This window comes from Lagopus leucura, unplaced genomic scaffold (assembly GCF_019238085.1).
Source record: "Lagopus leucura isolate 7727_CA_CO unplaced genomic scaffold, USGS_WTPT01 Super-Scaffold_73, whole genome shotgun sequence".
Taxonomy (NCBI): Eukaryota; Metazoa; Chordata; class Aves; order Galliformes; family Phasianidae; genus Lagopus; species Lagopus leucura.
In genome coordinates this window covers 59,703,821-59,720,641 of record NW_024962252.1, presented here as the reverse complement: position 1 = coordinate 59,720,641, position 16,821 = coordinate 59,703,821, and the positions used below count along the sequence as shown (strand labels likewise).

General features: G+C 36.0%; 1 protein-coding gene across 3 annotated transcripts in view; it reads right to left on the bottom strand.

Moving 5' to 3' along the window:
* The window catches only part of QKI (QKI, KH domain containing RNA binding), a 135,250-nt gene that overhangs the window by 33,082 nt on the left and 85,347 nt on the right, over window positions 1–16,821 (bottom strand). For all 3 annotated transcript variants that reach the window (XM_042879012.1, XM_042879021.1, XM_042879031.1), the window contains exon 4: window positions 11,433–11,576. In XM_042879012.1, the coding sequence (XP_042734946.1) occupies window positions 11,433–11,576 (144 nt within the window). The remainder of the gene's footprint in view (window positions 1–11,432; window positions 11,577–16,821) is intronic.

Genomic DNA, 16,821 nt, shown 5'->3' with positions numbered 1-16,821 from the left:
AACTCTCCCATGTAACCTCCAGAAACTGAAGCTAGGTAGCATAAACATAATGTACTCCTGTTCCTAACATTATTCCAGAACACAATTAGAGCCACATACGTTTTTTCGAAAACAGTCTAGGAAATCTTCACAGATCTTACAATGAAATAGTTTTCTAGAATTAGAAAGTCAAAACAATGTAACAAATCAATAATATTATATTTTCTACTTCTGAAAACAAACAAACAACAAAACAAATTTCTGTGAATGCCAGCAAACTTCAGAAACAAAAAACAGCTGAGCTACATTGTGCAAGAAATGCCATTTTTATCTTAAATGGAAGTTATTCTTGAGAAGAGATTCAATATTATAAATAAATTAAAAAGGAAATGTAAAAAAGGGATTGGACATACATCAGATTAGTGATAAAGAAGAATAAGTGCAACTACTTTTTATCTTCCAAAGGTCTATTTAGAAATTAACAGGACAGTCGTAACAACTGGAGCATACTGACTTGTTTGCATATTTAGAAGGATATTCTGCTGATGTGAAACCATCACTGCTGCACATCATAGCACATGGTATGTTGATACTTAGGACAGTCCCCACCTCCAGGATCAGAAACTACAGCCTACACTCGCTTGCTCTCTATGGGCACATATCATTTAATCTTAAGCAAGTTTCACCTTCCAGAGGCAAAAAATATCCTTTGTACAAAGAAGAAAGACAAAACTGCATCCCTTTGCAATCACTGTCCAGGATTTGTAGCAAACACGAAAACATGGAAAGTTGACTTTCCTTCATGAATCATTTAAAACCTGGCATCTGATATCATGCAAGCGTATTGATACCAAGAGATCTGGATCTCAGAATCAAAACAGCTGCTAGTATTACTGCAAGATTCCTTGGATGTTCAGTGGTATAAATCTGCCCTGAGAAAGAAGTGGCAAAACCACCATGAATTCCAACAATGGTTTCTGAATTCCGCATATGGAAATTTCATTTTTAAAGCAAGAAAAAATATATTTTGTTAGCCTTACTAATACAGTATGTTTGAAAACAAAGAAAGTTTTGAAAATACTTACTAAGATATATGAGAAAAAAATAGTAGAAAACATGTAATTTCCAACAATACACAAGAAAAATGAACTCGACAAAGTCTTAAAAGCTTCTCACTAATTGCTGCAATCCAAGCAACACCACTTTCCAGTAACATTTCATCTTTCACTTTCCAGGACAGTTTGCTAGTCCTAAGTTTAACTTAAAAGTATGTTATTAATGGCCCAGTCCAATTGACTTAAGCTATTTTAAATAGTTAGCTCCAATCTCCTACATCATGCTCACCTACGTTTCTTCTGATAAGAGAGTCCAGAACATTCTTATATTAAAATCAGCCTATAAGCAAAATATTAAAGAAAATCTCATTAGTTCTATACTGCATGCTCGAGTATTTTCTGTACTGTTTAAAAGAACATATTTTCTACTGAATAGTAGTTGGAAAATCCTGATCACTTTCCCAACCGTTAGAATTTTCTGCAATCTGACATCAAAATAGCATAATGAAGAGAAGCTTGATGAGTATAAATCATCAGTCAGCATTAAACTACAGATGTTTGTATAACAAGCTTTATTTTTGTATAATCAGAATCTAGGTTTCAAAGCTAACACTGGCAATACAGCATACCTTAAATAGCTTGAAAAGGGAAGCACTTACTGGTTACTTTACTTTTACTGCAAATAAAAATCTTTGCAATTCCAAGATCCTTCCAGAAAGCACTGCTAACACTTGTACATAAAGCAATCTAACCTTCTTAATATTCCAGCTTTATTTAATCAAAAATGTGACAGAAATGCAGGACAGCAGATCTCTACACTCCGTCTCTCCAAGAACCACAATCCTACAAGTAGCATTTCTTTCACTTAGGGTAAACGCAAGGCTGTGATTTCAAAAAAGAAAACCAGCTGAATAAAAAACACAACTTTCGATACTCAAGATCAGAACATGTTAAAACATGTATATGCAAAGTTAATATATACATATGCATTTATGTATAAAACTCAAAATTCTCTCACAAGTATAGTTATTTTGAAAAAATTTCAAATTCAAAAATGTGAAGTAAAATAGGAATCTAAAAGACTAACGGTCACTACAAATGAAAGGTAAGAAAAGCAATGCATCTTTACACAGAATCACAGAATAGCCAGGGCTGGAAGGGACCTCAAGGATCATGAATCTCCAACCCCCCTGCCACATGCAGGCAGGGCCACCAACCTCCCCATTTAATGCTAGACCAGGCTGCCCAAGGCCCCATCCAATCTGGCCCTGAACACCTCCAGGGATGGGGCATCCACAATGTCTCTGGGCAGCCTTTTCCAGCACCTCACCACTCTCTCTGTAAAGAATTTCCCCCTGACATCCAACGTATATCTCCCCTCCCTCAACTTAAAACCATTTCCTCTCGTCCTGCACTTATCAACCCTTTCAAAGAGTTGATTCCCTTTAGCTTGTTGAGTTTTCTTACCACCTTTAACGACACAGACAGATAGAATCACAGCTTTATAATATACTCCCCACATAAGGGAAGAAATACTTCAGCAGATTTTATATAGAGAATATTTCAGTTCTCAGGGACCCTATGCCCAACCACTTCAGAACTAATGAAAATTTAAAGCCTATTATTAACGGCATTGTCCAAATGCCTCCTGAACACCGATGGGCATCAAGCATCAACCATCTTTCTAGGAAGGAAGCCTGTTCCATTGTTTGACCACCCTCATGGTAGAGGAATTCTTCCTAACAACCAGTCTAAACCTTCTCTATCAAAGCTCTATGATACTTCCCTGCATCCTGTCAATAGTTTCCAGGATTAGAGCCCAGCATCTACTTCAGGGCTTCCCCTCACGGAGCTGCAGAGAGCAATGAGGTCACTTCTCTACCTCTTCTTCTCCAGACAATCCCAGTGCTCTCAGCCTCTCCTCACAGGACATGCTTACCAGCCCTGTAATCGACTTTGGTGCCTCCTTTAGATGCTTTCAAAGACCTTAACATCTTTTCTATATTGTGGAGACCAGAACTGCACTGATATTCAAGGTGAGGATGCACCAGCACTAAATATAGCGGGAGAATCACCACTTTTGACCGGCTGGGTATGCTGTGTTTAATCAGTCATAAAATGCAGCTCACCCTCTTGGCTGCCAGGGTACTGCTGACTCATGTTCAGCCTGCTGTCAAACAGCACCTCCAGATCCCCTGAGCTTAAAGAAGGTTTTATATGAAGATTCAAGCATACAAATTCTGTTCCAAGACCATCAAAAGAAAAAGAAAAAAGAAATGGAAGGAAAGCAGTATACAAGATGCACAGGAAGAACACTCAAGAATAAAGAAAATAAGGGGAAAAAATGAGACGAAGGATGAAAAAAGAACAACAAAATGAATTGCCATCATAGATCAACTCCATCACAATGACATCTACCAAAACCGAAGAGATTAAGTACAGTTTCTGGAATACAGAGAAATCATATAAAATCTAATCAGTATTCCCAATCAATGCATAAATTTGCAGTGGAATTGCACGTGTCTACTGACTTTTAGGCAAAAAAAAAAAAGTTTTGTTTCTCTTTGGGAGGCAATTTCATTAATTTCCCAAGATCTTTTCTTGAAATAGCAGTCATTTGTTTTTCAAATTACATACTATGATACTTTAATAATAAATAAATAAAAATTAAAGAATAAACAGAAGAAGATAGCATAGAAGATAGTACCAATCTCCAATTGGTACTTTGAAAAAGTATATTTAAAAATTTGAAAATTTGAAAAGTATTATTTGAAAAATAATACAGTTAGTATTCAATACTAACCGTAGGTACGCACAATTAACTGATTTTCCTAGGTTCTATAAATCATGGAAAAAGTCGGGAAGAAGTTTCAGATTAACAGCTCGATTAAGATAGTTAGAAATAACTGATGGAGAAGCTTTCTTCTCCAATTAGTGTAAGAAAAGCCTAGGAAAGACAAGAATCAATACATACAGCTACTCAAGTTATAATCAAGTTATAATCTAATTCAACTGGTTCTATTTAAGTAGATGTATCTGATCATGACTACACATCAGAATCTGTAAACATAAACCCTGAAATGTATCTGCACATATCATCATAAATTTACATTTACCCTTTTGTTATTTTTCCATCTTTTTTATTTCCATCCATACAATTTCAAAATTATCCTAATAAATAGTATTAGCCTTCCTCTTAGTACTATGAAGTTCGCTTCAAAGGAGTTGAGGAGTTTAACAGATTACACAAGTTATAATACAATTAAGCTACAAATGACCTAGTTTTACTGCAGTAAATATAGCCTGAAAAAATCACTACCATTGACAGACACCTTCTGGATGGTAACAAGATACTGGTCTACAGAGTTTCCACCCTGTATACAATGATAGAGAGAACTGTTTTCACACTTGCAGCTGGCCTGAAACAATTTTTCTTTAATAGTCAACACTAGGCAAAGCTCAAGCATTTAACTGCGCAGTGACAAGTCAAATAGAATACATGAGCACTTCATAAATTAACTATCTTAGGAGTTCCTCTTTCTCATTTTTGAAGACTGAAATTTAAAAACTTTCAGAGCAGTAAGATTGCTAGAGTGCATGCCAGAATTTACTTACAGACTGCTCAACATAATTAAATCTGTGTTGATATTGTTGGTAAGTTATCGAAATTACCAATACTGGACACCAGTAGGCTTTCCTTTTTTTTTTTTTTTTTTTTTTTCCCGTTATCATACTCTGTTATACCACATTTCTGATTATTTTTTCATCTGCAGGTGAACAAACACACAACTTTATGCAAGTCTAGGTATACCCATGGTTGGCTTGCTGCAATCCCAGTTTTCCCTGTGCCACTGTTCTGGTTTGCACAGAATTAATTTTCTTCATTGCTGCTTACATGACACTATGCTTTGGATTTTTGATGAAAACAGTGGTGATAACACAACAATATTTTAAGCTGTAGCAGAGCAGTGCTTATAGAAAATTAAGGACTCTTCATCTTTTCATGCTGTTCCAACAGGGAGGAGGCTGAGGTTGCACAAACAGCTGGGTAAGGACAGAACCGGGACAGCTGACCCAGACGGGACAAAGGGAGGGATGTCCCATAAGATACGGGGTCATGCTCAGCTGACCCCATGAGGAAGGGGGGAACATGCAGAGTGATGGCATTTGTCTTCCCAAGAAACCATTAGGTGCGTAAGCTGAAAGCGGCTTAACAACTGTATGATGATGAGGAGAAGCTAAGAAACTCCTTGTTCCAATTTGCTTTTTCTAGTCAGCTGTCTTTATCTCCACTTATGACTTTCACACTTTTACTTTTCCAGTTCTCTCCCCAGTCTCACTTGGGGTGAGTGAGTGAGTGGCTGTGTGGTGCTAAGCTGCCTGCCAGGGTTAAACTGCAACATCGTGGCTGTGTTCCCATTCCATCACCTCTGTCAGCGCTAAAACAGAACTGATCCCACAGCAAGTCAGTTAATCCAAGGTTAAGCAGTTCACCAAGTGGACACACTAAACGATCAGACGAAGGCCAGTACCTTCTGATGTAAAACAGGAAACAAGAACAGCAAATCATTGAGGAATGGCAGGACTGCAGAAGTCCTTGGTTCAAAATGTCATGGAAAAACGACGTCTGCCTCATACTACTAAAAATAATACTCTATCACTTCTCCTTCACATCAAAGTCTACCACTTCTTATTTAGCTGGCCAATCCCAAAAGCTCATCTGCTTCATTATGTTACCTACTGAGTTGCTCTCTGGAAGACATACATGGCATGCATTGCTTAAGACTTGTATCTGAATCAACAAAACAGACGTAGTGAAGGAATTTCCCAATTGTTTTTGAAATCAGTGGTGTCCTTTTTCTGCTACTTTTATCAGTTACTCATTTTGTAACTTCAATTGAACAAGCAGCAAACAGTAAAATGAACAGCACGACCAACATTTCCACAGACAGACTACAGAAGGCATTGCTATATTCTCTCCTGTGAAAGCAAAAATATAAAACCAGCATAGCATGCAGGAATTAAATAGAAAGAAATATTCAGGGAACACAAACTTGCATGCAGAATTTATTGTTTTGGATTTTTTTTAGATGACTAAGACAAATGAAATCTCTTCCCAATATCATTCAAACTTTAGGTTTCACTAGTTGTAGCTACCGGAGGGGAAGTAATGCACAGCATTATTATGATATCTTCCCCCTATTTTTTTTCTTTTTTTTTTTTTTTTCCTTACTAAAGCTAAGGCAGGAATAAAACTCTTTCTACTACATTGAGTTTTTGCTTTCAAATTAGTTCTTGGGTATGGAATCCAGCACACATAAATGCCAGGCTAAAAATAAAACTGAAAACTGAAAATAATTCACCAAAATTTGCAACTACACTTATAATGAAAGTATTAGAAATTGCTTTTTTTCTTCGTTTAATAGAAAGTCCCACTTTATCATATTTGCTGAAGGCAGTCTGGGAAAGAAATGCTTTAATGCTTTTAACTAACCCAACTGAAAACAGCAACATATTCTGCCAGTACTGTTGCCCCTTTATTATATTCTCTCCTGTTATTTGACATATAGGCCTGTTTGTGACTAAAAACAGAAACATTAATGTAACATTTATAGTAATAAAAAGTAAACAAGGAGGACAGTCAATATTTATATACTAAACATGACTACAAAGGACATTCCAATTTGTAGAAAACCCATGCAGCATGTAACACATTAAACCAGATGAAATACTGTAATGTCACTTTCTGCTGCTGCTTTGATAAGGAGTATAGCCAGCATTTGGAAGAAGTCAGTCTATACGTGAAATCCTTTTATGTTAGAGCCAAGCTACCATGGAGAAAAGTTACTTTTTTTAGCAAAACAAGCCATTCCGTATCACCATGACAGGCTTGTACTGTCTTTCTCTAACATTTCTTCACAAGGTAAAGCAACAGACATTGAAGAAGAGACTGCATCCCATTTAACACAGATATTTTTGTTTAACTACTGCGTCACTAATGTTTATTTTAGTAATGTCTGTATTATATCTTCATAGAAAGCTCTACTTTGCTGATGCTTTTGTTGGCATAATATGCTTCAAGACACTGAACATAATGAAGAGTAGCAAGTTCTCAAAGTCCATGATGCTTACAGTGATTTATTTGTTATTTCATTTTTTATTCAGTTATTTTTCATCAAAGAAACAAGATGGCTAACTATCTTCAAGATGAAAATCAAATGCTATTCCTCCAGATTTCTTCCCAGTATTTCATTTACTCTAAACATTTTTTTGCATACTGAAAGCAGTATCATCAGCATGAGCTTCTCTTATTCGCCATGATCTAGAATTAGGTTGGAACTTAGTGAGGCCATTTTTATTACAGCAGAGGTTTTGTTGTTGTTGTTGTTTTTCCCTGAAAACAGCCAGCATTTCTTATTGTCCCCGTTAACACACCTTCTAAGTACTCTGTTCCCTGCTTCTATTTTCACATTTCTTGTAGTACTTTGCACTTAACCTTATCAGCCCCCCAGGCCAAAATAAATTCACCCAATAGTAAAACCTTGACTCAACAAGATTCAATCAATCATTTTCAGCAACTGCTTCAGCCTCTTGGGCAATTTTCAGGTACTTCCACAGCTGTTCTCATTCTGATTTTTTTTTCTTATACTACCCTACTATTTGTTAAGCATAGCTATCTTCTGTTCTTTATGAAAATATTTTAAAGAGAGTGCATGCTTTTAACTACATTATTTTCCATTGCCACTAATGCCTATTTATTTAGCCTACAAAACAGCTTACTGAAAATAAGCAACTATGATACTGTTAAAGGACAGTAACAGCAATTAATCCATCAATCTTTACTTCAGCTTGGTACTTCTGCTTTAGCATTTGACGCTTTGCAGCTCCACAAGATTTTTCTGAAACATGACCCAGAAACTTACAATTAATTTCCAATTTCTGCTTCTCTATTATTAATCCATTTGTAACTCTTTATGAATGTATTCTGCAAATATTCTTTGTGTGGAAAGCTTTATTTTGCATTGTTTCCTTACTCCATTTTTAAATTTATCGGCTACAAGGTAAGCATCTAGTACTACTCAGGATGAATTACCAAATTTAATAACAAAGATACTTTTCCCCATACTGTACAGCTAAATTTAATGATGTTCAAGATTGATAAGTTTAAAAACCTCTATTACAAGCAACAGCCAAACGTACTGAAAAAACAATACAACCTTCTATTAAACAGTCTTTCCTATCCATTACAAATTTGAAATACTGTTACAATAGTGGCAAGTAAAGTATCCAGTCTGAGAGGGAGCACTCACTGTTTTGCAGTTGTCTTCATACAAGATGAGGAACAGCAACTAAGTAGAACTACAGCTGCCCTTATACACTGATCCCAGACTGAATTAGAGTAGCGCAGTAGAAGCCACTCAGACTCCTCCTTCAGGCTGACAACACCAAGATTTTCTCCTCATAGTTGCCCTCTGGACCCTTTGTCACCTTTGCAGCACTACTCTGGACACTAACAGTTGCATAGCTTTCATATATTGTAGTGCCCAGAACTTCACACAGTACTCAAGGTGAGGCTGCACCAGCACGGAGCAGAACAACCACTTCCTTTGGCACACATTAATTTGGATACACACAGTTTTACATCCTTATGTTGTGGCGCGTACACACAGTGCTGGAGGTGAGGCTGCACAGCACAGAACACAGTGGGATAAACCTCTTCCCTCTCCTGGCTGGCAGTGCTGGGCCTGACGTACCCCAGGGTACAGTTGGCCCTTTGGGCCGCCAAGACACACTGCTGAGTCCTGTGGAGCCCCACTAGTGACCGGCCACCAGCTTGACATAACCTCATTTACTGAAAATCTTTGAGCCTGAACCATCAGCCAATTGTTCACCTATCACTTTATGTTTTCGCCTAGCTGTATAGTTTATTCAATGCACTGCAGAACACAAAATAATCCTGAAGGAGAGGGTCTTAGCTGTACTGCCCAGCACCCAAAATAATCATTTCACATTTTTAATACAATATAATCACCTGAGATACACAGATGAAGTATGACATCTGTCCCCCTTATGTAAGACACAACTCTGCACTTTTTTTGTACTTTCTACAATTATACAACCCAGACTATCTTTTGTCTATCGTTTGAAAGAACTACCCATCTTTACTGAACTCGTGCAAATAACAAATAAACACTCAAAGTTCTAAAAATGAGGAGAGGAAAAATCGATAACCTGTAGGATCCACTTTAGAAAGGGACATAAGGACAAAACAGGTCAATGTGTTCCCCAAAGACTGCACACTGCTTTATTCTTCCTGTTTTTCTTTGGAGAAAAACATGAAAGAAGCAATACTGTAAGATCTTGCAGGTACAGATAATGACCAATATCTCACTGAAGTATGGAAAAAGGAAAAGAATTAGTTTTTACAGAACTTGAAGTACAGCAAATAAGTATCAATTTTCATTCCAAAGAAATGTAAATTTACTGGAAAAAATAAAAATGTTGGCCTTTCTCCTCCTTTCTCATAATGGAGAAAAATGGCTTCTTCAGCCAATTTATCTGAAGCTATCCTTTTTATTTCTTAAGATAAATTGTGAAAAGGAGAAATAATAAAATCCCATCCACAAGGAAAAACATCAGTAGCAATTCAGATTTTTAAATATGAGAAGTAATACTTTTTACTACTGAAGAAGCCTTTTTTCCCCCAAGTACTTTCAAATGAAAATCTGTTTTAATATGCCTATATCTGTACTGTCACTACAAAATGGAACTAGTTTTTTTTTTTTTTATATATTGACCATAACAGATTTTTTGAAGAAATCATATCTACCACAAACGTGCTTTTCTAAAATGTATCTTAGAAAATGAAAACACTGTCAATTCACAGTAAGAATGAGATTTAGTTTATCTCCCACATAATCTCAAATTTCAACCCGGTTGGATGAAAAAAATCTTTTTTTTTTTTTTTTTTCTGGAATCAATTTTAATCCTCTGACATTTTTTGGAAAACAATACAGTTGCAGATGTTCTATAAATTTCCAGTTTTCTATTCATATCTCTTAAAGAATGTTTGGAACCTTCCAATAGCCAGAATTTGCCCCACCGTAGAGTTAGCTAGGATTTCTTCCTTCTTCTGTTTGGTGTGATTACTTAAAAGGTTTCTGGTTTCTTTCATGTAAGTTTTCAATTCACATTTTTCCATCCTAAAACAGAACTTTTCAACCCTCAAATTGCCTGAACCCATTAATTGTGCAGCTGATTACAATACCAACTGAACAGGCACGCTAGGCTGTAGCAAAAAGCAAGTATATACCACATCAATCCTAATGCTGTATATCTCTTCACTAAATGGATAGATAGATTCTGAAGATCTATATTTTGTTAATTGAAAAATTAAGGTTCTTCCCTGACCTTTGGTAACTTCTAAACATGTGTTCTGATATATTTTTTTTATATGGCTTCTGCTTACCACAAGCTTCCTCACAGCCAGCCTCTACTAACATTCACCAAGCACCCAAAATTGTTTGGTCATTTTAATACCAAGTATCACTCTCCTTCACACGATGAACTCATTTTTTCCTCATGAGGCAAAAATTTCCTCCAATTAAAAAGATTCCATTTATTTTTATCATGATAAAATGACACTAAAGTGGTGGTAAAAATCAGTACAAGATGAAATAAACTTGCATGGAACGCACTATACTGCCATGCTGAGTCATCTTGTCTTGAGTGAGAATACAGAGCAGGCCTGAGAATGATAATTCTGTTCCCTGAAAAAGTTAAAACCTTTTAAGGTTTTCAACTTTTTCAACTTTCAAAAGTTAAAGTCATCTAGCTAGGCAGAAGGCAGTTAATATTTTCAGGGAATAAAGAAGACAGACCATTTTCTAGCTCTAGAATATTTATTTTTTCCTTACTATCAGTTATGGCAACGTTGTAATACTGTATTCTGGAGGGGTTTTATTCTTTTTGGAAGGTGTTTAATACAGTGATCTGAGAAGGCATGCCTTCTTTTCTTGAAGTATCAGAATCATCTCAAACAAACAAAAGCACATCTTACTTTCAAAGCCTTAAAGCAAAACATCCTTATATTGAAAGAAGATAAGAAATCTAATGTTTGCAGCAGCTCAGTGTGGTTTTACAAAGGTTACAAGAATTTTCTATATGTGTATCTTGAACAGCTAGAAAAATTAACATCTTTTAAAAGAATCATTCTTACCCATGCAATAATTTGATCGGGGTGAGACTTTTAAAGATCATTACAGTATTAGAAAATAATACCTAAATTTTACTTTAGGGTATTGCTCGGTAGGTTTTCTGTTACTGCTAAACAATAATTATTTTTCAGAAATAACTCCTGGAAATGTAAATCAAAGACTTGCATACACAAATACTTACTGCAGGTATCAGTAATTTTTTCACTTCTTCAACAGCCCTCTTCAGTTTTATTTCTGCTCTGTTCTGAGCATCCTCCACAGTGATTAGTACATGCAAATCTTCATTCAGGTGTTCCCAGTTGGGCTTGCCTCGGTTCTGTTCTTCCTGAAATACAAACCATAGAAGCTATGAAGCATTGCTACATTCTGTATAAAAAAAAATTTAAAAAACAAAACAAAACAAAAACCAAAATAGATAAGTTCATTTACGTGAAAAGCACAAGCTGTATTTTCAACAAAAGACAGAAGAAAGGAAAAGTCTCCTTGATACAGAGACAGAAGAGACAGAATTTTGTTTTATGTGATTATTTAACAAGAACTTAATTTTCAAAATATCTTTTAGAAAATGTTTTGAGGTTTTTTGTGTTTTGGAACTGCTTCAATTCTGAACAGTATCTCACTCAACCTAAGGAACAAGAACACAAGAACACAAAGTACAAGAGAAATACTATTGCTTCCATTATTCTCTTCAGCCTTTCAATGGTTAAACAGATGAAACATACTTCTAAGTTAAGAAACGCAGTCTTTTCAGGAGAAGTGAAAACAGGCACCATACACAGAGAGTTCATTTGAATCTTCCCAAAGGATGAGAGTGCAATTCTTCAGAGTCAAGGACTGCTTTTCAATACTCATACATGAACAGTGAAAAAAAACAAACAAACATGAAAAAGGGAACTTAAGCTGTAATTTTCAAAACATAACTACACGTAATGGATGAAAGGAGAGAATGAGGAGAAGGTGACAAGGCTGCTTTAATACTGTTCACAGAAGACCACATACAAGACAGTCACCATTATACTGGTACTCTGTTACATCACTGGCATTAATAATCTCAAAGATGAATCTTAGCAGTAGTTTTAAAGGAGGAGGAAGGCATGCTAAACAAATGTATTTTTTTTGTAAGAAATATTTTCTAAGCAACAGATATCAGTATATTTAACTTACACATTCTCTCATCCATTCTTCCAAAGACAAAATTAATACAACACAGAAAACTTTCCAACTCCATTTTGATTAAATAGTGAAGCCAGCTAAACTTAAATATAACAATATTTATAATTTAATAGAATGTGTTAAAAAAAAGCCTCCTTCTTGTAAAAAATAACTACAGCTCACACTTAAAAAAAAAAAAATGGAGGAAAGCAACGTTAATTGTAAAATGTGTCTTTTACGCTAAATTTAATCAAATTTCCTCCAGGAAATCCAAAAGATTTAATAGCAGCAAATACATGCAGTACTTTATATTCATAAATACCTGAAAGAACATTCTAAGGAACAGAGCTCCATCTTTAATTCAGCTGCTTTAATTCTGAAATGTTTTGTGGAATAGACAAGGACGAAGATGGAAAATCGTGAGAAGTATATGGAAAATTTATGTAAAATAATCAGTACTTCGAAGTCAATTTCCTTTTACTATACTCTGTGTAACATGCACGCATACGCACAAGTTCCCATTATCAGTCACTACGATTTTTTTTTTTTCATTTTATTCATTTATTATAAGAACAGAGACTTTTTGATTAGTTTAGAAATGTCATCTCAGGCAGTTTTTTAAACAATGGTAGTAGTAAATATATCTCTGTCAATTTCAGAAGGTGAAAAAAAAAAACAAAAAAAGACTTACTTATAAAACAGGACCTGATACAAAGTACAGGTGAGTTATAATATGCTCCCTGCCAGAATTTAATCTTTTGAGAAACTATCTTACCACTAGATATTCTGAACTTATTTCACTCAATCATGATCAAAACACCACAATCACGACCTAAACAATTCCTTTTTTCTGTTTTTCAAATCACGACAAACTTTACTTATATGAAGCAGTGCAAAGTGTTAATGTTAAAATTAAGATGAATCAGATAAGGATCCTAAGTAAGCAGAGTGATACAGCAAAGAACATGCCACTCTCTTCTTGCATGGATAGCTGGTGAACTGACACCGTGGGAAAGGTATTGGTATGCTACTATATTAAATGCATGATGAACTGCACAACCAACAACTCTCAGAAAATATCAGAACACAATGGACAAATGAGGAGAGTTTTCCCTACATAAAACACCAAGTTCTCTTCCTAAAAAAGAAGGAATGGCTAAACACGGTTTCAGCTGTAGACCAACACAATAGCAGTGCACAATATAGGTACACAGAAAGGGGCCTGCAGCACTCCAATGATTTCTTTCACAATGAGATCAGAATGGTACAAAGTCTCACTACCTTTAAGCAAAGGATAATAAAATGTACATGGTCCCAGTCGATGCATGCCTGTATTGTAACCTTTAGACTCAACAGACATTCTTCATTACATTATAGGGTAGTCTGCCTCTCTTTAATTTGGTATTTAAATATTTTGGATTAACAAAATCTCAAGTATTGATGCTGTGGTTCAAATTACTCTGCTGTAGTATGAACAATTTTCTGTTGTTTTTTTGTTTTGTTTTTAAAAAGAAGTTGCATGTAAAACAATACAGAGATGATACCATTAGGTATCACAAAGACTTACACACCCCCAATTTCTTTTTAAGTGGAAAACACTTTGTGTAAGTTCAGTAATCACAGGAGCTAACAGGTCAGATCTCACAGCACAAACAGTCATACAAACACTTGTTAAAATAACTGAACTAGCATAGAGCACTTACAGCTCTTTTACTATGACCATAAAATATTCCAACACACTAATAAAAGCCTTGCTGCCATAGAGAGCACAATTTCTTAAATCAAATGGCAAACCCGTAACAAGGATTAAGGAGAATGGAAGCCTACGCAGTGTATATCGAATACACAATTAGATACAGAAAAGAATACTTGGGAACAGGCTTCACATTTATTCTATCTCAACATGCTTGCACTCAGACTTCCACTGCTCCCACTGTGTTCAACAAGGCTTCTTTCCTAGTAAGTTAACAGTTTTGCAAATATCTGTCATCTGTTTATTAAAAATTGAGTGAAAAGTTATGTAAATGGCTAGATTTCCTTGGTTTGCTTTAAAAATCAAAACCAGAAAATTCAAATATCCTCTAAATCATTCATTCCAACTGAGTCAGATCCAAAATGCACAGTTTACAGTTTAAAGCTACAACTTTTTATGCTACCTTAAAGCCCATAGGAATGATCTGGGAAAACATATTTTCTTCCAAGTAAAACACTATAATTAAAACTTCTTTATGTAACTAGTTTTGAAAACACCTTTTTTCAGTCCTACAAAAGGCCAAACAGGTAAATTAAATATATATGCAACTGTGCAGGGAAAGTATCTTTAATACCCAATTAAGTAGAGTCTGAAACTTACTGGTTTTGGATGGAAAAAGATAAAATGATAACCAGAAGGGAATGACAAGGGGTTACTGTAGAAAGCATCGTTGTTTTGGTTGATATGGAGTTAATTTCCTTCCTTCACAGAGGCTTACACGATGCTGTGCTTTGGATTTTTGATGAAAACAGTGATGATAACACACTAATATTTTAAGCTGTTGCAGAGTAGTGCTTATAGAGAACCAAGGCTGGGGGTGCACAAGGAGAGGGGTGAGGACAGAACCAGGACAGCTGATGCAGACTGGCCAAAGGGATGCCCCATACTATAACGGCGCCATGCTCAGTAAGAAAAGCCAGTGGAAAAAAGAAGAAAGGGAGCAACATTCTGAGTAATAACATTTATCATTAACCGTTATGAGTGGTGAACTCTGCCTAGAAGCGGGTAAACATCTTACAGCTGATGGAAATGTAGCAAAGGAGCTCCTTGTTTTGCTTTCCTTGTCCATGCCGCCTTCATTTTACCTAGTCAAATGCCTTAATCTAAACTCGTCAGTTTTCATACTTCACTTTTCCAATTCTCTCCTCTACCCTACTTGGGGAGAGAGTTATCTCAACACAGCTGGCTGCTGGGATTAGACCCCAACGGAATGAAATCACAAATGATGGTTATCTTCACTTTGACTTATAGCTGTATCTGATTGTTTCATGGCGTCACAGGATGAGATAAGAAGAAACTCCTGAAGACCACCCACTCCAACCCCCTTCTCAGGGGCAGGGTCAACTAGAGCAGGTTGCTAAGGACCAAGCTTTGAGCATCTCCAAAGCTGGAGATTCCGCAACCTCTACAAGCAACCTGCTCCAACAGGTTGTTGACTGTTGACAGCAGTCACGGTAGAAAAACTTTTTCTTATGTTTAAGTGGAATTTCATACATTTGGTCTGTGACCATTGTCTCCTGTCTTTCAGCAACACTGTCAAGTTTGCCAGATCTGCCTAAATAAAGACTCATATGGATGACAGAAAATGCCTTGAGAATTACTTTTGGATAAAACATTCATTAGCACAGCAGGAAGGCCATGTGTGTAGAAGAAAAAAATAGCACCAAGAAAATGAGAAAAAAGGATCAGAAAAAGTAAATTGATTACATATACGCAAAATTGCATAATGTACACAATAAGTAATTTACAGCATGCATTCCTGAAATTGTTTATGGAAGAATTATACAGGAAAAATGGAGGTAAAGAAGATGCAGGAAATTACAGTGTAAAATGATGTATGCCACAAGCTTTGGGAACAACAGTATTAGAAGAGCTTAATTACAGCCCAACTATCCTGTCTGCTAAATTAAAGAACATTAACAGTAATATAACTGGCAGATACAGTTTCGCTGTGCTCCTTGTCTGGCAGAAATTTCACTACCCTTAGATATAAATAATAATTCCATAAACAGATTTTATTTTCATTTTGCTGCCTGCTGAGTGTATGCTTATTATCCCCAAGGTACTTGTATACAATAATGGACTTGAGGAACCTGTTCAGTATTTAACTTGCTATTAAGGCCACTGGGTCAAGTAGTTGGGGGAAAAAAAAAAAAACAAAAAAAAAAAACCGAACATCTTTCTACAACTCCTTGAAATTTAATTCCACAGAAATCAGTCTGAGGTACTCTGGGGAGGGGGTGGAGGGAAGGGAAGAGAGGGGAGAAGAGATAATTAGTTCTGTTGATGTTCATTTGCATCTAAACAGCCAAGCTTTAATCGTAATTTGTTCCATGATGAGAAATAATGACATCCAGATTCCTGTTGATTTCTGTCACAGGAACAGAAATAACACCACATGCAAGTTTGCCAGGATCTACTGAACCAATATGATGCTGAAGGTGACAGTTCCCAGGATCACATCATTACCAAGGACAAGACATGGTGTCACCACTACAAGCCCGAGTTAAAATGGCAGTTCATGAAGAGGCAATGTGGATTCTCCACCAATGAAGAAGTTCAAGACACAGCCCTAAATGGGCAAAGTGATGTGCACTGTCTTTTGGCATAAGAAAGGGTTGATCCTTCTTGATTTCCTGGACTCAAACAAAATATCAACTCTGTC